We start from the raw sequence: 26,333 nt of genomic DNA on the forward strand, positions 1-26,333 counted from the left end.
ATAGGATTAACCCCTTTTATCGGATTAACGGTATGCCAACGATAAATAATTAAATTTATTAAAAAGACGAATTCAAAGTGTATTTCCACAAACTATTCTAGATAATGAAGTATCATTCAATTTACCTACTTTTAGAACAGTATTGGATAAGCTGTTACTTGTCAATTCCCAGAATAATAATGATAATACCGGTTTTAGAAGTAAATTAAAAAAAAATACACCATTTATATAGGTAATATTCATCTGTACGAGCACACTTGTTGTTACAAAGAACAAGTATGCTGCCAAAATCTAGAAAAAATAATCAAAATATTCAACTATATAAAATGTATGATAACTTACATTTATCTAATAAACACAAAGCGACGCATTATCAAAGCGGAATGAGTACTTCAACGGTTCAATGGTATGGCTCTTGTCTATTTAAATCGAATTTTTATTAAATATGGCACGGTTTAACAAATGCTATAATATTTTTCTCGAGTCTGAATTCAAATAAATCGCATTTCGGAGTAGCAGACCGGCGAGTCCCTTTGATGTGCGCTATTTCGCCGGGGTTCAAAATCGAATTAAACAAACCAAGTGCAAAGTATATTGTATTCGACGAAAGAAACCGTTTTTTTTTTAAATTTTTTTTATTCAAGACAGTTTCCGTTTATACGAACCGTATTTTACGACGTTCGGCGGTTAATTATTATTATTTATAATGGTCTCTTCGCCATCATCGCGATCAGTTAAATTAAAAACGTTGAAATCATCACAGACAGTTCTCACGAGTTCACATCGCCAACTCCATAGCCTTTCCAATTAGGACCGCAGACCGCTAATGGTGACCACAGCTGATGAACTTAAATATTATACCACTACCGAAAACACACATAAAACTTTGCCAGATATCCACTAGACCGTACTGTAGGTCTGAAGTAACATAATACATGAATACTTTGCGCCACCCGCGGTCGTTATACGGGGGACGCGTGTACACGAGTAAGTATAACACTGTTATACTTACAACAATGTTTGCACGCTAACACGCTTGTAATACACTGTTTACTTATTACTAGGCCTGTCGTTTGCAGCGATACAACTCAAGACGGGACGTATAATACACAGTGCACACACAAAATAACAGTTTCATATTGTGTGCAGATTTCCATCAGACCCGTCCAGGGGCGTCCGCGTGAAACCCATGTGTATTGACGTCGACGGTTTATTGGCCCCTCGGGCCTAGCCGTATAATAATGTATTAAACGACAAAAACCCCCCCCCCCCATACGTTTTACCTGGCGAAACATATGTCGCAGACCGTAGGGGTACGGCTTAATTATCATTAGGTATAATAAAGCGGTACGGAATGACCAAACTGTTTTTTTTCTTGAATCAATCATCGGCTCGTCCATCTGTGTAATATATAACGATATGTGTCATTCGGTAGCGGTATCGTTGTTGTTGTCCATTATTAAGTTGTAATCAAATAGAAATAAAAAGCTATTATTCCGCATCGGGCCGTACTGTACCCGATAAAACCTTTGCGAGCATCAATCATGGCGACTGTACTACTGATTAATATAATATCGAAACGCCATCGGTCGTACAATATCATTAATCAAACTGAGAAATGTACTTCTCCCTCGCGCCCAATGAACGGCACGCGGTATAAGATCACCACCGGCGTACGTTTTATTTTGTGTATGATCAGAGCCAAAAAAAAAAAAAATTAAATAATGGAAATTTAATTATAATTTTATTTTTATTTTTTTGAAACCTACTTCAAAAGTAATTTACAGACCTGAAAGAAATCAAACATTCGCGCATATTTAATGAAGTCCTATGACTGCTCGATTGCGCCGAATGTTTTTTACATCCATTGTAATTTGTTTTTAATTTCACAGTCTAGCTGCAAAATGACCGTTCATGTATTGTTAATGGGACTCTTATCGTGAACAACATGTTTTCCCGCTCATGAGTACCAATTAACCAAAAAAAAAAAAAAACGTTTGGAAATCAGCGTCCGCTTGTTAGCAAAAATAATTTTAAAAAAATGAAATTTTATATGAAGCGTAACCTGAATCAGTCATCAGCCGTAATTAGGCTTTACTCTGCAGGGGGAGAGGGTAAATGACAGTAACGCAACACAGTAAAAAAAGCCTTGGCAGATATATATTATCTACATATGTTACTATATGAGACTTTCAAAAATTCCAAATATTGGCTTACAAAAAAGATATATGATAATATTATGTTTAATAAATCTGTAAAAATGTAATATTAATAAATTAATGTCTAAATAGAAATATTGTATGAAATGACGTTGTAAAAACCATTAAAAGTTATTTTAGTACTCCAATTTTATGGATTTTCTCATTCAATTTTAACTTTTTTATTTGTTGAAGTCCTTTGGTGTACGATCATTTTTCGTCCATTTAACGGCTAATTAGAATTAAGACTCCAAAGTTTGTACATATCGTCTATAAATATTATATCTAATAACCTTGGGAAAACTATGCACATCGATATTGAAACATGTCTTAGAAGTCATAAAAATCATTTTTGTGAATAACATGTTGCGAATATAACAATTCTGATGTAATTTTATGGATATTAAGAATATACATGAACATTGTTAAGTTGTTTTTTAATTAAAATTTGAGTGCTCATAGCTTGATCGGATTCGTTGAGCCGGATTTTTTTTACATACGATTGCTCTGTTGTTGTTACCTAAAATAAGCATCGACCAATTTCCTTATAATTTGGCAAAAAAATCTCTCTACGACATAAGACAATTTGTCATGAACAAAATTGATTTGTTACTCTACATAAGTAAATCGGGGAATAAATTGAAAATCCTCAAAATATATATATTATTTCCTTGCGGTGACATTGTTATGGCATCCGACGGCAACAAAACAGCACAATATGATGTTCTGTTTACATTATTTTGCGTTGAAATCTAACCAACATGTCCACAATGATTTATGCTGCTCGCGATCATTTCCAGTTTCGATGGAAAATAATAATAATAATAATAAATGTATGCTAACGACTTGTCGTCCACCGAGACTGGCTGACCACCTCGACGGTATTGATTAATGATGATTGTCGTGACAGTACACACGTGCAAACGTTTAGAGAAATGAAAAATGCATTTTATCCAAATGGCCAAGAAATCCAATTATTGGGGGTTTTTTTTTTTTTTTGTAAATGCCTGGTCGAGGTCGGCTGTGCTAGTTAACATTTTTTTTTTACAAAGACACGCTGTTATACTTTGACAATATAATAAAATACAAATACATTTCAATTATCATACAGCAAAAACATTCCGACGGGGTCAAGTTGTTTGGTCGGTTTTATCGTTTGCAAAATACCAAATGCTTTCAATGTGAATGCGGCGTGGTTGTTCCAGCGAGAAGGTGGCCACAAGAAGGGATAAAATATAAGGGGAGAACTGCAAAATTCCCCGCCGTTAAATCATCATATAAATAATTATATTATGTATCACAACAATCGATATACGGGTTTGGTTTAATTTATGTACCTAAACCCCAACACAAGGGACCGCGTAGAGGTTGTATAGTACATACAGCGTGTATACTCGATGGAGGTATTCAACAGAGATTTGGCTGGCAGTTTAAAAAGTTTTTTTTTGTAATGTTATATCGCCGTTTTTTTTTTTTATGAACATAAACATTGTGCTTGTAATTATCATAAATTGTCCATGTATAGCTAAATATGTTAAATGCCCAATGCAAATATTTTTTTCAATTTAATATGTTTGTCTAAATCTAACGTTCGATCATTTCGTCAGTCTGGATTTAGCACCTGGCAGAGATTGATTGTCTTCTTCAGAGTTGAGATTTTTAGACAACGCCACACCGTACCTACTGTATATAGTGTTGAAACAGAAACATAGATGTATTCAATGTGTGTATATACAATACATACAAATGTACAAAAGTAGATTAGCGGATCTAGGACGACGTTAAGTGTATCATCGTGGAGTTCTGCTAATTTCCCGACAACTCATTAAATAGATTTGCCGTTAATGCATACGTTGAGAAGGGCGTATATAATACTGTGCACATAGCGCGTGGGATTAAAAGCTGAAGGCGAACGATTAATATAAACGATAAACCGAGTAGCTTCGAACAACGGCGAATGCTAAGAGTAAAATATAGAAGAAAAGCACCTCGCTTTACCACTCTGGGTCGGAAGCACAGTGGTCCCCCTCCCCAAAAAAAAAGGGTAAAAATTGTCGTTAGAACTTTAAATATAACCCGCTTATTTAAGTTAGAAACACCGAACTTGGTTTGGTTTTTAAATCAGGATTTTGTTGTGTGACATACCTATAATTGATGTTTGTCATGACTAATATAATATGTAATATGTTGAATTTTGCTAGTTTTCTCATGTATGTACTGATTAATATTTTAATGATGATATTTAATAATAATTTAAAAAAACGTCAACAGCAACCAAATTATATTCCATTCTTCTAACTTCAACAAATGTTCAAACCAATTTTTTGATTTCTAATTTTTATTTTCAGATAATTTGAATGTTAGAACCGTGTAACAACCCCAAAAAAGCTATTTTTTCAACTTTTATTTTTGACTGCCATGAGAAGGTTTCAAGTAGACCGACAGAGTAATAGAGTCGGTAAAAACAGTTGGCAATCACAACGATACTTTTTTTTTTGTTTGTTTTAGGTTACCACATGCATAACATAATTTTGTATTGGGCCATAGTTAATAGTTATTAGGGTCTCGAGGTTGCCAGGGACTATAATAATATAGTATAACCGAGTTGGAGGAGACAAAAGAAAACAAAATATTGTCGGAATAAACTTCACAACAGCTAACGATGTCATAATGAAAAACAGCTGATCCCCAAAACGGTGTAAATCTGTGGTTCAGTTTATAAGCTACTAAAAAGTCACCACGCTAATCCTGCACCGACCGCTGTATAATAATAATATTATATAGTGAAACAAACATATGACAGCTATTGAATTTTTTGAATAGTAAATAATGTTAAATGTGATGTTTTAAAATCGTGCAACAGATGAACGAGTGAGTTGGTATTATTCATTTTATTGCTAATCTCATAATCCTATGTAAAGTTATAAAGTTTGACTGGTTTTATAAACTGTAGAAAACTGCAACCCGGTAAAACATAAACGCAACAAAGTAGCTTAAGCCTCTCCACAAAATCACCCTCTCTTCTGTCCACTGACGTTGATAGGTTTATATAAAATAGAAAATATATATTAAGTAATAATAAAAGTTGAATAAAATACAAAAACTATTGTCGTTTCATTATGTTTTTATGATTGTCGTTTATGCTGTACACGTGGAAGAAGGCTAGGGGAGAAGCCTTTTATGAGTTATATTTTAAGTATTTTTTTTTTTTTTTATGACAAAACATATTTTTAGTACTAGACGCGACGTCGTTTCCATATTAATAACCCGAAAATGTATTAACAATTGCACTATTGCAGAAGATAAATCTCGGATATCATAATATCTGTATAATATACCTGTTAAGTACCTGTTTTGAATATGAATGTAATACTGTTTTGGACAGCATTTAACGGTCGCGGTCGAGGTTTGTCGGCTGTAACGAACGACCGTTTGACAGCATTAAAGATTTGGTACTTGGTTAAGAACTAAAACTGACGTTGCTTTTGTTAACAACACCCGTTGCCATATCTGCCGAGATAAATTAACGTTAATTCGAATGATCAAGACATAAATTCCGGGCAGGAAACAAAAGGGGCACTCCCGCAGTCCTGCCACTCGGATACATCAGTCAAAGGACAAACTCCATTTACGGCGAATACAAAAGGGTCAGGCCGGATATCCGGCCATTATCGTTTGTGTACACCTACCCGACCAATTGATCGGTAGGTACCTACCTCTCCTCTTTAGGCGATCCGACGAAGAATAAATTGGACCTTTAAAGCTGTTTAAATAGGCAATAATAACAACTGCAATGCTCGCCGGTCAGCAGTTTTAAAACGACATAAAAAAAAAAAAAAAACCCTAGCTAAAAATTGCCAACTCGTGTATAATGGCGGGATAAAGTACGTAACCGTGTTGTCAAATTCAATTTTAACTCGGACATTTTATTATCAAGCTTATGTTTCAACATGATAGTTTTAAAACCGTTCATTTAAAAAAAATCTATTAAAAAATATAAAATAAATTATAATTTTTACATAGTTGTAGGTTTCTTAAACGTTCTGTCTATGCACTCTCACTGGACATCAGACGTTTGTAAATATTTTTAGTAAGTACTCGCAAAGTAAGTTGCCCTCGTTGAGATTTACATATAAAATTTAAACTTATCCCAAATCCATGTACTTAGGGTTCTATTATCAATTAAACAGATGAAATTATAGGTTTGACCTGTGGTAAAATGTCATAATATGACTGATGCCTGATTTCTGTTGTACCATTTTTATAACATTAACAGGTATATTTATAGACATACATGCATACCCAATATTTATTAAATAATAACGAATATTGAATTAATTAAATGACATAATGTGCATTTTTGTCATTTTACTATTTAAAACTCAGAGGGCGGCCATTTGAATAATTAATCACTTAGCAAATCATCAACTAAGATATGTTTTATTAATCACATTCCAAAATGCAATTACAAATGTCACATTTAAATTTTAAATTAAATACATTACACGCAAAAAATATAATGTCTGCTTTGTAAATATGACATAAAGTTAATGTTTCACTTAACATATTAATCAGTTATTATAGATAATACAAGTAGGCATTTGACAATATTAAGTAATTTTTCTTATGAGTAATGAGTATATGAAATATGAATTACTTGGACACCTAATTAAAACATATTTAATCTGACAGCTGTATCTTTTGAAACAAATTAACACTTAAATTCAATTTTTTACTTCCTGGATTAAATAATCAAATAAAATTTTAGTATTCTAACGCTAAATGAGTATTTGAGTGATTATCATACATATATGCTTTATTGATTGGATGAGTTTACATTGCACACACACTAAACCTCTATCTATAACTACTAAAAATGCTAATCCTCTTAGTAGGAAAACCGCATATCTAACAGTCTCACACACCTTCAATACCAAGTCCTTTCAAAATGAAACTTGTCCTCAAGCAAGACTTTTTTTACTAACAACACAATAATTGTATCATAAAAAATGATGTTTGAGGATTAATTTTTTTTTTTTGTTACGCAAAAATAAAATCCCACAAATTCAATGATAATACGTACATCTACGACTTTTATTTTTAAAGGGTCAAATAATTATAACATAAAAGACTAAACATGAAAATAATAATAATAAAAAAAAATAATAATAATAATAATAAAAAACTATTTCTGAACAGGATACGAGTTCTAAATAGTTTTAAACAGGTAACAAACAGGTTTAAATAAAAAACCTAAATAATGGATACATAAAAAATAATTGTGTCAATAAATAAACAAGAGCAAAAACTAACTGAACAGTATAAATACAAATATAAATAGATGTAAGCGATGATAAGTTATTTTGATGTCATCACTCCGTCACAGAACTTGATCATTTTCATGACGGGTTCATAGTCGCCGGCTAAATAGAACAAATCGTTGTTTTCGTAAATGGCTTCGAGTCGTTCGGGTTCTTTTTCGACGATAGCTTTGAAATCGTCAAACGGAACAACTTGACACGCGTTCATAATGCTTTGCACGTCGTTGATGTCGTTATGTGGAGATTTGAACAACGCGCCCTGTTGACAAAAATACATATTTCGTTAAAACACGGAAAAACATAACGAGTCGTGTATTTATTTACCGGATAGGGCAGTTCTCCGGTGAAACCGCTGGCGGTCTCTTCGGGATGATAAAACCAGAAAACTTTGACTTGCATTTTCTCCAAATTGGTTTCCCACATACAATCCACTTTGCCGATGAACGGTCGGTCGGGTTGTCCAGAAGATAGAAACACAGCGCAGTCGCCGATCTACGGAGGAAACGTATTAGTCAGTTGACGGTCGTGTTTATTACAAATGGACAAACCGCAACATACTTTTATGGTGTCGTCCCCTCTGGTGATCGATTTGTAATAGGTCTTCTTGTTGCCACCGCGTCCTGGTCGCTTGTAACTATCGCCCGACCACTTCCAGATTTGTTGGTCGGACAAAAATGTCGGAATGTCTCCACTGTCTACTTCGCTGGGCTCATTCTAAAAATATATATATATATATATTTTTTTTTTTATTTTAAATAATTAATTTGAATAAGACAGTTGAGAAAATAATCCCGTAACCAGAAATAACTAGAATAATTTTTTTTTTTACCTCCTCTTTAGACTTAACGTCGTCGTCGTCTTCATCGTCCATCGATGACAATATTTCAATGACAGCGGTTTGCGGCGACAACGACGGCGGGTCTGATACAGACAAATTGACTTCGGAGTCACGGCGGCGCTTATGCTTCTTGTGGTGTTTTTTGTGGTGTTTATGTTTGTGCTTTGTCTTCGATTCGTCGTGACTGTGCTTGTGTTTCCTGTGTTTGTGTTTCTTCTTCAGTCTTTTCCTCTCATAATCGCCCTATACACACACACACAAAAAAAGAATTAGCATCTGTTAAGCGCACAACGTGTTTACTTCTCGACACAAACGTAATGAGACACTCACATCGGCGGTAGCCGTTTCTACATTCGGTCGACTCGGACTGACGGGTGTGCACTGTCGTTCAGCGAGATCGACCGTTGTAGAACTGTCCCGTTCTGAAACCACCAACGAAGAAAACATATAAACTTTACCGAAAACCCATTATAAATTAATCGTGTGGTGACTTACCATCGGTCGTACGTTCGGGAGAAATTTCCGATTCGGGGCTTTCGCTTCTCACGGGAAAACGATCAGTGGCTACTTTTTCTGGTGTTGTCGGCAGTTCGTTTAATTCGTCGATGCTTTCAAACGACGCGCTAGAAAACTTCCTTTTCTTTGGGATAACTGCTGGTTTCGCAGCCACGTACGGAGGAGGCTGTTGAAAATTAAAAAAAAAAATTAATAAAACGACAACAGCTATATACCAAGTTAATAACTTACAATTCTGTGTAAAGAATCTGCCATTTGACGTTTCTTACACACATATTCTGGTGTGGCCAGTATGTCTACAGGTTCCTGAATTTCGTCGTCGTCATCTTCGACATCCCAGTGTTTAATCTATGTACAAATTAAATTTTTAAATTAATATATTACACCTGTCTATATTGTTTTGGAGAACATTTATCAAGTTAACCGGATGGTAGTAGATTCGACTTGCCTTCACTTCGGCCTTTAATTTAGGTTTGATTTTGTATTGACTACCAGAAGACGTTTCTGCTTTATTAGCTTTGATTGAAGCAACACTGCTCAATAAACCAGATGTCAGAGGAACTTGCTTTTCCTTATTATTTTGATTGTTTGTCAAAAGTTGCTTGATGACTTCTTCAAATGGATTAACGGCGTTTTTCCGTGGACGCCCCACTTTACGTTTCTTCAAAGGAGGCCTAAAGTCGTCTTCACTTGTCTGAAATAAGAGAATAAAAATTAATATTGGCTTTTATAGTTTGTAATGCGATTGCGACAGGGATATGTACCAAAGCTGAAGACGTAGACCGTTTTCTGCCAACAGACTTGTCATCATCGGATGACTTCATGGCATCCGATGACTTGGCGGACGATGAGATCGGAGAGAGAGTGGGTGGCGTTTTAGTAGAATCTTTACGAGTAGAAAACGGACTACACGGTTCCAAAACAGGAGGCGAGAGATCAGACGAAGAGGAACTGGAGATTTTTTTGTTGATCCTTGTACTACAATTCAACTTTAAGCCTTTTCCTTTGACATTGGTCTCATCTTCTTTGTGTATTTTTTTTGGACGACCGGGACCTCGTTTAATAACTCCCGTCGTGGCCACACTCGAATCGGACAACTTTCTCTTGACTGCTTTTACAGAGCTGTTAACACTTGTTGTCTTAACTTTTTCCGATTTAGAGCAGTCTTTCAATGGTGTTTCTTTTGACCTGAGTGTATCGGGAACGACCGATGGCGATTCTTTTATTGGTACCGTTTTAGTAACCGCTTCGTTGCTTTCATCAGCAGATCCATCACTTTGACGATTTTGTAATTTTACTGAGCAAAAAAAAAAATCAGTTAATACTTTGTAATGGAACATTACAAATGTTTTTACAACATTAAATTCGAATTGAACCAACTACACTTACCGGCTGTCTTCTTGTAATTGGAATACGTTTTGGGAACGGCAATTGACTTCTGGATGGCCGTATCGTTAGACTTTTCAGTTGCTAAAAACTGTTCTGCCAACAACAGTAAGTCGATTTTGTTCACACCTTTTTCTTCCACTTCTTCGACAGCACCAAAACTATTACTACTGCTACTATTTTCTTCGGCCCTTTTAATTTTCATTTGCTCTTCTTTGTGCAATTCTTCCTGTTGTTCCCGTTCAGCCGAGTTGCGTTTTTCAAACTGCTCAATGCTGTTCAACAACAACTCCAGTCCGGTAATGTCCGGCGTACAAGCATTTTCAGTTATCGACAACAGCACCGAGCCAGTCTGAGTGGCGCCATTGCTTATGAAACGTCCATCCTCGTTACAGTACTGCGCGGTCTCTATGTACTCATTGGTCGGTTTGTTGGCGTCTTCCACCACGGAGTGACACAATTCGTCTTCATTCAACAAGTCTGTTTGATTGCTAGCATCTTGAGATACGATGATGGCGTTAGGGTCTTGGATTGATTCGGTGGAGACAACGTAGTCCTGTTTTGGTTCCGTTTCGGGTTCACTAACCGTCGTGTTGCAGTAATCCAACGAGATGGATAAGTTCTTCTCGGTGTGATGACTCGAAATGGTGCTCTTCTCGGTTATGGACTGTTGGACCAGTTTCGTCTGGACGGTCACCGATTCGGACACGGTCTGTATGTCGTTGATTTGACTCTGACAGCCGGCCGTCTGCATTTGCGCTATGGTCAGCCCCGAGTGCGGCGACTGTATGTGACTGACCAACGGTTGGGCGACAATGGCCGACTGCTGTTGGTTGAAAATGATCATTTGATTTTCAGGCGACGTCAACTGGATCAACGGCTGCTGGTGGCCGGAGTTGTCCACCATCTGAGGATGATGATGGTGGTGGCCGTTGTTGATCAGAGCCGGTGGGGTAGAAGAACCCACTTGTTGGATCAGATACGAACCTAAAAAGAATCCAGATGTAAATTAGCCACTAGTTACACAGTTGGCAGACCTGATCAATTAACAGTTATAAAATTTGTTTAATCCCAAAACCGAAGAAACTCAGACAATTTGTATTGGTTTACCAAAAAAAAATAGAGTTTAAGCATGCCCAATTATTACACTTAACCGGGTTATTGATAACTCCGAATTTACCTGCGCTGGCTATGGAAGTGTACTGCGGATGATTTATGATCGGCGAAATGGTGGTCATTTGCTGTGGGGGTTGTTGGATGAGAGTGTAACCCTGGTTGGCCTGACCCTGAGCGTCCGGCTTGCAGTAATCAAACGGCATCGTCATCACGCCTAAAAAAATAAACAACACACACCATTATAGGAAAAATATACACGACGACGGCCGGAATGCAAAGTACAGCAAAGCTCAACTACTTACCAGTAATGGAATTTTGGGGCAACAGGAAAAATTGTCCAGAAGTCTGGTCCTGAACCAACTGATAATTGCCTACCGGCTGAATGGGTTGCTGTTCCAGAGAAGGCGCTTTACAAACACAACAAACATAATTAAATATAACAATACAATTTTTCGAGAAAGGAAAAACACTACATGTTATGTGCATTTGAATTACCTCTTAACGTGGTGTTTTGATAGCTCCATTGGCTACCGATGGTGTTCTGGGGAATACCACAGCCACCGGACGTAGGCCATCTGTTTAACGTGGTCGTGGCGGCGGCAGTGGCCATCGAACAGTCGTTATAAGATAGCACTAGATGAACACATCAACAAACGGGATCGTTAATAAATTGACAGATTTATCATTTTACACCAAGACCGTATGTGAATACACTATGAAGTGAAATTGTATTACCCATGGTTTGCACTGGAGACTGGGCGACCACGTCGGGCACGGATACAGTCGAGGTGGTCGCCTCCCTTTGCCTCTGTTGAACTTCGGTGGTGGTGGTGGTGCTGGTGCTGCTGCTGCTGCTGCTCGACGAACTCTGGGTGAACCTCTGTCTGGCTACAGCAATGCCCACCGGGATGCTACTTCCGCTGACACCGGCTGAAACATACCGGTAACCAAATACACGTCAGACAACGGAAGTCCGAAAAAACCTGGTAAAAACACCCTTTGCATACTTTTGATGGCCGTTGTCGTTTGACTGCCCTGCACGTTGGTAGAGTCTTTTTTCTTGGACGTCGAAGACGGGGCGATTTGCTGCGTGGTGTACGTGTACTTGGTCGAGTTGGCCGCATCCTCGTTTTTGCTAGTCATTATTGGCGTTGGAGCCACTGTTGGAAAATACAAAAAAAACCAACCAACCAATAACTATACCGCGCAGTTAGTGTGTACAAAAACATTATAGGCCTACCTAATTTTGTGCTAAGCCTACACACTTGCTAAGGAGGGTGCCTACGGAAACCTAAATAGTGCTGACTAAATAATCTGCCACCCGGCGACCGAACAAGGCCCAAACAAGACACACTCCCTGTCAATGCGCGCCGTACCAAGAAAAAAAAATATTAAACCCAATTCATGTTTTTTTTTCACCTTTAAAACGGTATTTTTAGTCAAGCTGTACTAAATATATATTAAGTTAATTTTTTTCACCAACGATACTGAATATAGACACTATTAAAACATTACCATAAAATAATAGATCAAAAGTTGGGTAAATTATTATACTTAATTAATTGCTATTGTTGTCTAGTTAAGCTACTAAGCCCGGAAACGTCAGGTTATAAATTATAATTGCATGATGATAAAAGTAATAGTAATAATTTAATAACATATGTAAGCGACTGACGCACAAAAACCACACCGATCCATCCAGCTGTGTGAAAACTGGACGGACTGCATTTGCAAGTATTAGATGATCACACCGAAACAGGATGGACGAATAAATATTTCACCCGGCAAATAATATAGTTAAGAAAAATACCATATTACTATACTTATGCTAACGCCGTAGCTCATATACTGTGTAATATTATTATACAGTAATAGTAATACTATACGTTTATAATTTTTATATTTTTATGAGCACAAACGCTGTACTACACGTTGTGATACGAACGGTCCCCGATAATGTTTATTATGTAAGCTGCTCTTTCATTGTTTACCTATAGTCAATGGTTTGCTGGTGGCCATGGAGGTACTTTTGCCGATAGGTTTTTTACGTTTTTTAGATTCTTGATGTAAGGCCGACTTTTCGGGCATTCCGTTTGGAGCGAGTTTCACCAACTTCGGCATTTCTTTTACTGAAACAATGAAAAAAAAAACAGGAATGAGTCGTTTCAAAACCAATAATTTATTATAGCGAATTTCAATATACTAGTTCTATAAATTTAGTAAACAATGTACACACATATTACGTGTCTATGATAAAAGGCTAATAATATGTATTATGTCATTATTTCTGCCGAACGTTATCGCTTTTGATTTCAGTATCGATTCTTTTTTTTTTTTTTGTTCGGAAAAATGATTATATTACTTTTTATAAAACTCGTATATTGAAATTGTACAACGCCTTGATTTCAGAATACATTTACTTCTAATTTTAATTTCAATGCGCTTGGCACGTTTTTCAGAAAGAGAAAACAACAAAATTGAACACGAATTTCCTTCTTTAATTTTAAACATTAAAAACAAATTTATGAAGAAATGTTTTTTCTCATACTATAATTTTTCGTAAAATGGATTTTTTCCGTGAAAACTGTTTCAAATGAAAGCTTATATAAGTAGGAATTGGGTCAAGTAATAGCTACTATATATATATATATATATATATATACATAACCGAATAATATAAAACTGAATTTGATGTATGCAGGTTCTTTTTACCTTTTTATAACTGACCAAAGATGTTTTACTTTATATTTTATAACCTGCAAATAATATTTGTTATCTAAAATAATAAAAACTATTAAGGGCACAGTTATTTAGTGGTAAAAAAAAAAATAAGTAGTTGTACCTAGAGGGTCTTAAGATTGTAGAAGAGATTAGTCGAATTTTAAGTTCACTCCGAGTAGCGGCGAGCATATCCGTGGAGTAAAAAGCCGTCTATCCCGGACTTGGGATACTTAAAACTTAAAATTAGCGCTTTTCAAAATACCTACATTTTTTTGGGGAGATTTTTCGAAATAAAATACAAATGTAGCACTAATTTTAGGGTTTTCAGAATCCCAAGCCCCCCTCCCCCCCCCCTCTGATCTCCGCCAATAATTATAGGCAGGGACGATCGCCACAAAATCCAAATAACATCCCCAATACCTAGTGTATAGTTTTTATATTTTATGATTTGCCGGCGGCGGCGACCTGGGCAAATCGATATGGCTTTGCTCTCGGTATTGAACGGTTAGTGTGCAGGGACTACTCTCATCTGGCGTTCAAACGGACATCCGATCTACACTGTATATAACGTTATATGTTTATCGCGTGCAGCCACTCCATACACAGGAATCACTGGGCCGTGCATATAAATAATATGTTTTGCTATACAGCTACATACCCCCTGATGTATAGGTAAGTATAGGTACTACTACTCTAAGGACATCAGAAGCGGATGGCAGTTGTGTTTTAAAAATTTCCTCCAGACGAGGTCACATACACACACACGACATTTCCAGAGAAACGGTTATGTAAAATGATAACAATTATAATTTATGTCGTTTGGCCGTTGAGCTGACGGCAGAGAACCTATATTTTTATTGTTCGGCTAATTCGTTTCAACGTTAGACATAGCTGTGGTTGTATAGCTGCTGGATAGTCTCAATCCATCACAGATTTTGCATTAACTCGGTTTTTAAAAATAATAATACCCAATAAAAAAACTCTAAAAATTCTGTATTTCCTGGTAAATACTAAACATATTTGCTGGGCTTAAGCAAAAGAAAAACAATTTTTTTTTTGTAAGTGGGTTTTTCTAGGTTTAAGTTTAACAGCGGCGCCCACCGAAAAAGTTGTTTCAAAGCATTTGCTTACTTAACCTCGCCGTAACACATGTGTGTGTATATAAACGTATACCTTGCGGATAGGCCTGACTTTTTTAAGTAATTTTTATCATTTATCTAGGAACGCCTAGAAATGTACTGAAATGTCGACATGTTAGTTTATGCGAGCCGTTTGCCTTAGCTAGTCCCACTTTGGCGCGATCCTACACTCATAATTTGCGTGCAACGACGTTTGTTATGTGTGTTAATAGTTAAAATATATTGAAAAACTACTCTGGAGGCGGGAAAAAACATAAGCAAATCATCAAATGGATAAGAGACTGTAGATACGAATCGGTGGACGGAATAAATATTAGCAATATTGAAATTTAACGTTATTGTTTTATTATCGTTATTCCTGGTGTATATGAATTTATACAACAAAAAATAATAATACATTGCATTAGGGCGATATAAAAGCGGAAGGCTTGTGTGTGTGTCTAAAAAAACAATCTGTTTTTTTTTAATATTATTATGCTGCGGCAACCGATTATAGCCGACTTAAATCAAATAAACCGATTGTTGGCCGTTGCCGATAAACAACAAACAAGGCGGGCACACACACGGTTTATTCATTATTATTATTATTATTATCTCTGTGCTCACACGACAGCACACTGTTATTCATAAACGGCAAGTAAGAAAAATAATAGTAACAGAAAACTTGTGTTCCTACTTGTAAAAAAAATATGATAATATTGCTCGTCGTTTCAGAATTGCCGAAATAATCCCAAAAACATCAGATGGGTCTTAAACGTTTGGTAATACTTACCCGAAATTATGGATTTTATTGGATTTTTATTTAAAAACATTTAACTGGGTTGGACTTTTTTTTCCAACAAAAAAGCGAGCTGTTGTTTTGCCAACTAAAATTGACTGCAATTTTGCGCAAGAAGCAAAACTATCAATAGACAACGACAACACTCAGTGTGTCACATGTGATATATAACAATACAAATAATGATGCCTTACCTAGGTACATGACCATCACAGACACGATTTTTGTTGCCGATAAAAGCGCATTGTGTGGAGGAACACACGAATAATCATATGATAATTAATTAATTATTTTTATACATATAATATCAGCTAGCCTAAGTCCTCGGACGTTCGCTCTCTCTGTCTGCCAGTGCACGTTGTCATTGCCACTGCGGTGGAAACATAAAAATGCATTTTTCAATGAACTAACGATGGATTCCAGCCATAAAAACCAAAAGAACCACCTTCCATAATGTATCCCGAAAAACTGCCGCCATTCGTGAATAGAGTAGGTAAGAACTCGTCGACAATAATATTATATTTTCTTCGATAACCAAAGACTATTTTTCTCTCTTTCTCTCACCCCCTCTACTTTTTTTTTTTTGCTTTGTTGTAATTGTCTTGATCAATGGTCTCGGTACGAAGAGGGTTGTTCCGGCGGCATATGCAGTGGTGGAGGATACCTACCATTTATATATAATATTATATACCGTTATCTGTCGTATAAAAAAACTCCGCAGTGACGCACACCACCAAGTTAAAACGTTATATATTATTAAACACGTCGTACATTTAGTGTAAACACTTTTTAAGGGCAACGGAAAACACTATTAAAAAACGTAAAACTTATTTGACAATATTTGCCGTATACAACAACATATACCTATTTATTTGGCAATATTTTTTACATATTTTTTTTTTTTTTTTGACACAAGTCTATTTTAAATTATGGCAAAAGTTCGCTAAAAGACGAATTTTAAAAATTGTTTGGAAAACTTATGCCATTCTCTGTATAAGGACTAAAAACCAGAGTTTTGATTTAATCATACTAAAAAAAATAGTGGGAAAACCCATGAAAAGTAAAATCTTGACCGCTCATAACACAGTTTAAGAAACAAAAATAAAAAAATACCTTCTCAGCTCCGCGTTGAAGCTAAGAATCTGAGAACTCACTAAGAAGGAATATCGTATTTAATTTTTTTAAAAAAAAAACTACCTATAGGAATTGACTTACGAAAAAACATTTATTTTTCTTTAAAATTACCGGTTTAAAAAAAAAATTACTACAAATGATACAAAATTTGCAAAAACAACTCCCACCCCAAAGCCGCCGCCTATGTTATTTTATTCAATATAGGTAGTAAGGTCGACTAAACTAGATATTCAAACAAGTTTGAATCTAAATCATGAAATCATCGTTCGTTTAGCAATAATACGCTACCTCCATAAAGTTATACTCGAAATACGGTTTCAATACGGATTAACTATCTGGATATTATTATGTTAATACGAATAACTACTATCTGGCCGTGTTTGTAATGTGCTATAGTAGTGTGCGACCTATCCAATAATCATCTGCGGCTGCCAGACAAACTAAACCGATGCAAACTAATCGAACAAAACTATCAGACGAGTGCTGCGGATATAATATGTTTGTGTAATTGTCCGATAGTTAATAATTAATTAGCGGTGAGGACAGGTAAATATATATATATATATATATGTAATAATCAGATCCCTCCGTAAGTGCACTTTGTAAATTCAAGGGCGGTTATTGATTTTGCATCAAATACTCTGTGAGCAACGACCGGGCCCCGCCGTTCCCACATCCACGTATAGAACGAAATCAGTCTTTATAGTAATAATTTGTCCTCACAACAATAAGCGGCAACCCTCTCTTATGCGTGCAACGGACTTCCGTTTTGAACGCCCTTACGGTTGACTAGCATACAATATCGCCACCGTTTTTCCCCGTTGATCTTGGGCCATGCCCATGCAACTCAAATGCACTATATATCGTTGCATTCGTTCTGTTAAGTTCTGGTCTACTAAATTTTATCGTTTGTTCAGTCCGTCTCTTTCGATTTAGACTCTACATTACAATGCCCCGTACTGCGTGAGCGCGGTAATCGCAAGTTTGTTTGTGTATAAAAAAAAAAAACAAGAAGAAAAATGTAACATTAACTTGTGCCGTATAACGCCACGTATTTAATATTTATACACGTGATGTAAGTAGGCGGGTTCCTTCGTGTACGGACTAGGTATTGTTTTATTAATGAGCAAATAAAATATTTATCGTGCAATCTCTACACTATACTATTATACTACAACGGATAATTCAGTAGGTCGAAAAACATTTTTCCCGGTAAAAAAATGCAAGAACTCGAGTTGAAATTGGATATTCACTTGTGTAATGAATTTGTTGCGCTGAGATTTTTTACTGATTTACCGACTAGTCAATACGAAAAAACACGATACTTAGTCAATATGATACTACATAGAATAATCATTTGAAAACTAGCAATTCAAAATACAGTTGTAGTTTGGTAGTCGATTTTATAGGCCATGTTTACACAAAAAAAAAAAAAAAACTCAACTGGGTCAGGCTTCTTTTTCACCGAGTTTTTGCTAACTCTGGAAATTAAACTACCTTAAGTGCGTAATCGGATAACAACATCAAGATTTTCGGTCACGCGTTAGCTGCGAGCTCAGTAGTAAAGTCTAACTAGTTTTAACTTAACCACCATCAAGCTCAGAAGCCTATACAACGGTAAGCGGGAATTTAGATAGACCGACCTCCGTTTGTAGGTACAGGTTAATTAAACAACCAAGCTGTAAAATAGTTAGCAAAAACGCCTAAAAAAAAAAAAAAAAAAACAGCAAATTTTAGAGTTAATCAAAAATATTTTTTTGTCATTAAAATGTTCACCCAAATTGACTGAGTCTAGCCTTTATTATTTGTAACGCGTTTTTGCCAACACTTTGTCTAAATAATAAACTAGTCTACTTAAGTCGCAAAGAAATACAACGGGGTGGGTAAATTACAACGGTGGACAATCAACTATAATTATGGGACACAATTATACAATAATAGTTATAGACTAACAAAATAAACGGTTAGGCCGACTAAACATAATTTTAGATAAGCCAACTATACATTTAGTTAAGCTAACTATACATCTAGTTGGCCTCTACTATTTTGCTTAGCGTTTCCAAATGTACATTTTATTGTGTCCCTATTTAAACCGTGTTTTTTTTTTCAATGTGCTAATTATAAAAATAAAGCCTCGCAAACGACCCTTGAGCATTGGCGTAACTTGAGGAGGGGGAGGCTCAGGAAGTTCGGGCCTTTAAAAAACAGAATTTTAGTTAAAATCATAAACTTCACTGGGGAAGGGTTGTGCCTGATTGGTCGTTGACATTTTTTTTTTTTTTGAAGCCCGAACGAGTTTAGAAGGATATATTGTTACTTTTGGTTACGCCAATGCCCTATCAGGTCGGTTAATTTTTTTTTTTTGTGCCGTTTATTGATTTTCGGCTAACTGGAAATAGCAAACTAGTAGACATTTTTAAGAAGAAAATAAATTTAAAAAAATGATAATTTACTTTTGCCGGCCGATGCTGAGACGGCGGCGGTCGATTGCACGGCCGAGGCGGACGCCATGGACGACGGTGCGGTTGCGACGGCGGTGGCGGCAGCGATCGCACGGACAACAGAACAATTGATGGCCGTGGAGACTGACTGCTGCTGCTGCTGCTGTCGCTGTTGTTGTTGTTGCTGCTGCTGCTGTTGCTGCTGCTGCTGCTGCTGGTGGTGGTGATGGTGATGGAGGTGGTGTGCAGCAGGCTGGATGCCGGTAAAGTGCGCTTGCGCTATGGACTGCACGTTGCCGCCGCACGAGGGAGCCACCGTGATGGTGCCAATGTTGTTGCCCGTGCCGCCGCCAGCGGTGGCCGTGCTCGCAAAGTACGAATACATCTCGAACCCGGTGGCCGTCGCTGTCGTGCCGGCACCGTTGATGGCGACGCTACAGTTGTGGTCTGTGGACACAAAAATTACACGTCAAAATTTAAAAAAAAACTTGAGCCTTTAATAACGATAATAATATAGTTAAAACGATACAAACATATATCATAACCGGGCGGTTACCATACACGGGCGTTGATGCAGGGCACGTACAAATGATAAATACATTGCAAAAAAAAAAACACCGTATCGAGTACCAATCAACAACAAATTATATCAAAGTGTCCGACGGAGAAAGGGACGTAACTCGATTTTTACAATTTTTCGGTTTATAGAGACGATTTACCTAAACTCCCGTCTTCCAAAGAGGTTGTAAACATTTTTGGAAAAAATTGAAATGCAATATTAGAACTTAACTTTGTACTGAAAAGTTGTAAGAAACGAGTTACGTCCTTCTTCGTTGGGCACGTCCAAATTATATGTGTTGACATTATTTATTGATACATTTAAAAGTAACGGAGTATCGATTGACAATGTATCGTGTGTGGATTATGCAAGTCGTTAAAATAAACTCACACGGATCACAGTTAAAATGATTGGAACCATTGACGGAGATCAGGGGCGATAAAATTGGCGCTTTTCAAAATACCTACTAGCACTAATTTTAGGTTTTTAGACTCCCAAACTCCCCCCTAATGAGAACCAAAAGGAGACACGTGTCATTTTTTCAGAATTACAAATTCTTAGTATTGCTGAAGTACTAGTCAACTTATATTTCAATGTTGCATACATTTTTTGGAAAGAGATATCAAAGAAAAATAATCATTATCACCCAAAAGAACACATTCATTATAATATACATTTTTAATTTGTAATTCTCCGGTTGAATTGTATAAAAATATACTACCAGAGATCAAGGTGGGCCGGGCAATTATAACGGTGAACAGAGGGCCGACTTATATACGGACCGTCACGAAATGGAGACCAAATAAGCAATACGACCGAGGGGAAGGCCTAGACAACGGTGGGAGGATCGAGTTAAAGAAATCTAAAAATATTGGGAGCGCTGAAAGGAGAAGAGCTGGCATTGCATAGAGAAACGTAGAGAGATGTATGGTGGAAGCGGCGCCTAAATGGCATAGAATAATTAGCCTTAACATTTTTTTTTTTTACTAATATTATATTACTGATTGTGCGTAGTTCTAACTGAGTGTAAACGAGTCAGGAAAAATACATTTGTTAAAAAAAAATCTAATTTAAAAAAACCCCTTCGGAAACCCAATGATCAATTTCAGAAATACTATGTTGTTTAAAATAATAAAGTTGTAAAACTACAACACTTATGTTGTACACTTTGTGGACAGATAAAAGCCGACCGAATAAGCCGATTTTCACAATAACTTGTTCTGACCGTTTTAAAGTTTTGTAAACACCGTACAAGTGTATGTAAACTATTATAGAAATGTTAGTAATGCATAATTTGTAAATATGTATACAAATAAAACACATTTTATTACAATTTGTTGTGCTGCTTTGGACCAATAACTGCTGAACGGGAAAATAATAAGCCGCTAACCGTTTAAATTTCAAATATTTACAAAACTTTATTTTGGCTCTGTGTTTTTCAAGTTAATGACCGTAAAGTTTCCAAAACTTTGATGCCACCGATTGTGAAAATATATATATATACATATAACCCACATTCAATTACACAAGCGATTATTTTTTTGTTTATATAAACGCTATTTTATGTTCATAAATATTAATTAGGAAGGTGTTACACCATAATCTCTTAATTAAAATAATGTACAGGTTATTTCTAAAGTACACTCAACATACATTGTTCTCAAGCCAAAACCGGTAAGTTGTCATTTTCAGCTAATTACTCGAATAAAATAAACTATATTGAGAACAGTACATTTTACGCGAAAAAAGTATTGCAAAACCCGAGTACTCCAGGCGGGCGAAGACGGCAAAGCGCATCAAGTCAACAAATAACAATAAAACCAAGACAAACCAAAGTCGCTTCCTTAGTCCGCTGCCATAGCCTGCAGGTATTATATGCATATTTATTTTCCTAACGGTCGATTACCTGTAAACCCGCACGGCGCATAAGTGCGCTGCACGTTTTTTTATAGATACCTCTAATCCATCCTTTTAATGTATCAATGCAAAATGTGTACATTAGTCGACCGACGCATTTTGGTTTTGTCGTTTTAACGGATTTTTACAATATGTCGGCGGGTCGTGATTAGGTTTTAAAATAAATAGCTTTATATGCAGAATATGTATAAAACTACATTATAGCTGTATGCGAATCACCCATGTGTCTCACCGTAAAACGTTACACACACACACAGTCCGTCGATTAGACACTGGCGCCTGTGGCAGGCAAAGTCGTGACCGTCTCTCAGCAGTATTAGAAGGTAGAGAAAAAAAAAATATGCCAAGCTCGTGATGTATATATATATATATATTTTTTTTTTACATTTAAGGCAAAACCCCAAAACCTGTTTTCAAAACTTAACGTCGGCCAGGAGTCTTTGGAACTAGAGCTGGAGCTGGAGGAAAAGCTAAGACGATGCCAGCGCCAGGCTGTGAATGTATTGATTTGTCGTTTATTCGCAATGTGATGTCCGGCCGAAGCAGATGGACCTCAAGTCATGGGTGTTTTTTTTATATAATAAAATTGTTAATTTAAAAACGTTTGCGCAGCAACCAGCTGTGCGTCGCGTATCTCCGGATACTGTTCTGGCTCAAAGAAAAAACGATTCTCTAAGACGCTGGGGTGGACGGCCCAGCAAAGCAATTGATGTCTATAAACGAGGGGCGGTTAATTCATTATAAATTCGTATTCAGTCGTCTCGGACAACACAGCGAATTCACCGTTAATTCCCACAGGTTAACCCCCACCCCCACCCCCTAACGTTCCCTGTAGGAAAACGACCAGATACTATAACGACAATATTTTATAGAGGAGTATCTTCTACTCTCACGACTACTTGGGATGGTGCCAAACTCGAGTATACAATAATTTAACGGCCATACTATAGCAGCATAATTCAATTCCAATTGACCACATATTGTTATCCTTATTAATAAAACTCAATACTGTGATACAAGTCGAATACTGAAGAAGTGCACAGTTGATAAACACCAACAAACCCTTTCGAATTCAGGTCGTTAACAACGTAATAGGGTATTCTGCCCTAATAATACCATTATTGGATATTATTAACGTAACGTAAATTATGGTCTCTTTGTGTTTGGGGTTACACTGTTAGAAGGTAGTGGGTGGCATTTTTAAAGAGAACGCTCAAACTAGCGCGAAATGTAAATATTAACTAACGGATCGAACCAACGAACGACAACTCGTTAGCATGTACACTCACAGATAAATTTATCATCTCGGACAAGCCTAAAATATAATATAATATAATCGGTATATCCTCAGTTCTGTATAGTTCCATTGATCGTTGTGCACTTGTGCGTTGGACCTCTATAGACATGGGTATTTTCTTGTGTATACAACGAGGACCACTCGGCTACACTCGGTTTTTGTATCTTCTACCTACGTCAAAGATGTCTATCTAAACAATTCGAAGGCAACATATTATTTTACAACAACCGATGCCGGTGGTGGTGACTTCCTAGAAATCGGGTTACGGCAACAATAGCCACATTAATCTCATCCTCGAACGGCGCACAGTTTCAATTTTTTTTTTTTTTTTTATTCCGTCTGACATTGAAAATCCAAATTGATATATTTTTGTCCGCCGACGAATCAAAGCGCAACACGGCGTACGATCGAGTGAAAATTAATTCCAAGCATTCCGTCCTAGTTAATAAAAGAAAAAAAATCATCTAAAAATCCATAAAAAAAAAAGTACCTAAAATTAATATTAGAATACAATAATTAGTGGGACAAAATTGAAATTAAAAATGAATGAAAGAAGTCATCTCTTGATTTTTTTTTCGTATGTTCCCTTAAAAATAATACTTTTTCTCACGCATCAATCGTTTAGAAATATTGATTTTAATCTTTTTTTTTGTTTTTTAATTTGGCGGATAATAAGTAGAAGTACTATACACGTGTCAGTGGTTTCGAAAATAATCTATCAATGATTATTAGGAAAATATCAATTGTTTAATGGTAATATTTTGAAATTATTTATACACCTAACTATAGCGCTGACATATTAAACAACTTCTAGCGCTGACAACAAAGCGGTTCGACTACATTATACCGTAACTTTTTAAAAAGAAAAAGAGTTCACTAAAGGTTTCCCCTTGGCATCGCACTAACGAAAGGCATTTTTAGATTAAAAAAAAAGTTTGTAGAATAGCGAAAAGAAAGGGGTGGACTTTCTCATTACTGAAGCACTCTCCCTCCCCTCCTTGTCCATAGTTTCGCTGGTAATAGCCTGGAAATCCCGCACAAGTCAACGGGAACCGCAAAAGGTGGAATTTAATTACAATAAATTACTTTTGGTAATTTACCGAAAACATAAGCCGGCCAAGCGGCGCATACGCACGGTTATAACGTTTTACCGTACACATAAGTGAAATAGTAATATATTATATAAACTGATTCGATTTTTAATCTAAAAAGTAAAAACTGAATTGGTTTTTCATCTCTCTCGTCCGCCACGGCAACATTTAAACACACACATATACATTGCTTCAAACGATTACCAGTCTCCAAACAACAAGAAGACGTGTTTTTATGCTAGTGAATTAACTTTGAAAAGCATAATCAATCGTTGAATTTTCATTGGCAGGGTTGTGTGCGTGTAAGTGTACTAAATTGTATAACTACAAATTGAAAATGCGAAAAATTAATTTTCAAATTAACAAGTCATTGAACTACACTTCTTAGTAAACGCGTCGTTTCTTTTTTTATTCGCCATCGCCACGCAGTCGAGCTACGGTTGTTGTGCAAATCAAATTTATGTCGTTGTATCCGAAAATTATGTGGTATAACTTTGTCCTCATATCAATGTGGTGTACATAATTGGATAATTACCACGTGTAATTGCACCGGAAACCAACGGCATTAGCTGTATCTTTTCATAGTGACTACTGCGTGAGTGTGTTTCGTTGTTCCATGTTAAAAGGATTGATGCGTCATCACAGTAATGGATTGTCCTCTCTTTCTCTCTCTCTCTCTCTCTATATATATATATATATATATACGCTCACAAACACTGAACTAAACGCCTAAACGTCACTACTTCGAAGACCACTGCGGATCCATAATAACAATAATTGCATTCCGTTAATTGCGGGTCGAAAGAGCAGCTAACTTTTTTTCAACGGACATAGACCTAAGCCCGAGCCTGTGAAGCTTTAATAAAAAATGCGTTCAATTGATTTTATCCGTTGAATAATATATACTATCGTGGACTGAAAATGTGAATCCGATTCCGAATGCCTGCACTGGCAAATGACGTTTGTTTTCTAACCGGAAGTACAGAGAAAAACTTCCACATAAGCCGCCAGCAGTCTGTTGCCGTTGGAACGATTTTTAAAACAAAAATATAGAAAAATTCGTTTGCCCTTATCGGGTAATAGCGTTTTTCAATAAGTAACTGTCAAGTAAACTTGTTTTCATACTCGCGCCACTACAGACTTACACTTGTGCTTGGATCGCAAGACGGTTTTCTGATACTAGAGTTTGACATAATACAATTATGCGTTACGTTGTTTTAAATAAGAAACAATGAATATTTTGTAATAAATTTGTACACAAAATTATCAACCGTCAATGTTTTATTGCACTTGGTCGAAAATACTTATCACACAATAATAGGACAGTAAAACCTAGGTCCTAGCAGTTTTAGGCTTTTTTCTCAAGGCTCGCCATAAAGTAAGTAGAGTGAAGAGTTTACATAATTAAGATTTATACTACATTGTATTTTCATTATACAAAAAACGCGAATACATACATTAAAACAGTATCCGGCGTTTCATCGGTCGGCTCTCAATGTTTATCGTTATTAATTTATCACTCATTAGTAAAAAAAAAAAAACAACCAACATTCATTCGAACGCCATTGCAACACACCTGCTGCGTTAGAACTAAGTAGTCTGTGTAGCCCGTTAGTATGTTAAAATTCTCACACTGTTGTTTTTAAGTACCCAGACATTATGATAATGATAATATTAACTGTGTTTGGCAAGGAAGGATTCAACTCGAGTGGAAATTATAATCTGTATACTGAAAATTAAAAAAAAAACTTTTCTATATATATAAAACGCCTTAACGGTCCAGAGGTTATTGAATATATAATCTTAGGCAATTTGGCTATTTGATCACAAAATAAGTAAGCCGCCAGAGGTCTCTGCGGTAATTCCAGCATGTATTATTCG

General features: G+C 36.3%; 1 protein-coding gene across 3 annotated transcripts in view; it reads right to left on the reverse strand.

Annotated features, from left to right (window-relative positions):
* Positions 1–6,797: 6,797 nt before the first annotated feature.
* LOC126832723 (mucin-5AC) overlaps positions 6,798–26,333 on the reverse strand; it is a 47,529-nt gene continuing 27,993 nt past the window's right edge. For 2 of the 3 annotated variants that reach the window (XM_050563598.1, XM_050563599.1), the window contains exons 2-18: positions 19,601–20,035; positions 13,367–13,504; positions 12,383–12,535; positions 12,111–12,305; positions 11,871–12,008; positions 11,678–11,782; positions 11,440–11,589; positions 10,263–11,246; positions 9,638–10,170; positions 9,322–9,567; positions 9,105–9,221; positions 8,853–9,039; positions 8,688–8,779; positions 8,349–8,600; positions 8,078–8,233; positions 7,844–8,011; positions 6,800–7,778 (exon numbers count right to left, since the gene is read on the reverse strand). In XM_050563598.1, coding sequence (XP_050419555.1) covers positions 7,557–7,778; positions 7,844–8,011; positions 8,078–8,233; positions 8,349–8,600; positions 8,688–8,779; positions 8,853–9,039; positions 9,105–9,221; positions 9,322–9,567; positions 9,638–10,170; positions 10,263–11,246; positions 11,440–11,589; positions 11,678–11,782; positions 11,871–12,008; positions 12,111–12,305; positions 12,383–12,535; positions 13,367–13,504; positions 19,601–19,973 — 4,209 coding nt within the window. In that variant the 5' untranslated portion in view covers positions 19,974–20,035 and the 3' untranslated portion in view covers positions 6,800–7,556. Of the gene's footprint in view, positions 7,779–7,843; positions 8,012–8,077; positions 8,234–8,348; positions 8,601–8,687; positions 8,780–8,852; positions 9,040–9,104; positions 9,222–9,321; positions 9,568–9,637; positions 10,171–10,262; positions 11,247–11,439; positions 11,590–11,677; positions 11,783–11,870; positions 12,009–12,110; positions 12,306–12,382; positions 12,536–13,366; positions 13,505–19,600; positions 20,036–26,333 lie in introns of all 3 variants that reach the window. The other variant, XM_050563597.1, reaches the window with a different exon arrangement.

Source organism: Adelges cooleyi, unplaced genomic scaffold (assembly GCF_023614345.1).
Source record: "Adelges cooleyi isolate 19-005CV unplaced genomic scaffold, UGA_ACOO_1.1 ACOO_flye_CR_arks_rails_tigmint_CR_PRNA_167, whole genome shotgun sequence".
Lineage (NCBI taxonomy): Eukaryota > Metazoa > Arthropoda > Insecta > Hemiptera > Adelgidae > Adelges > Adelges cooleyi.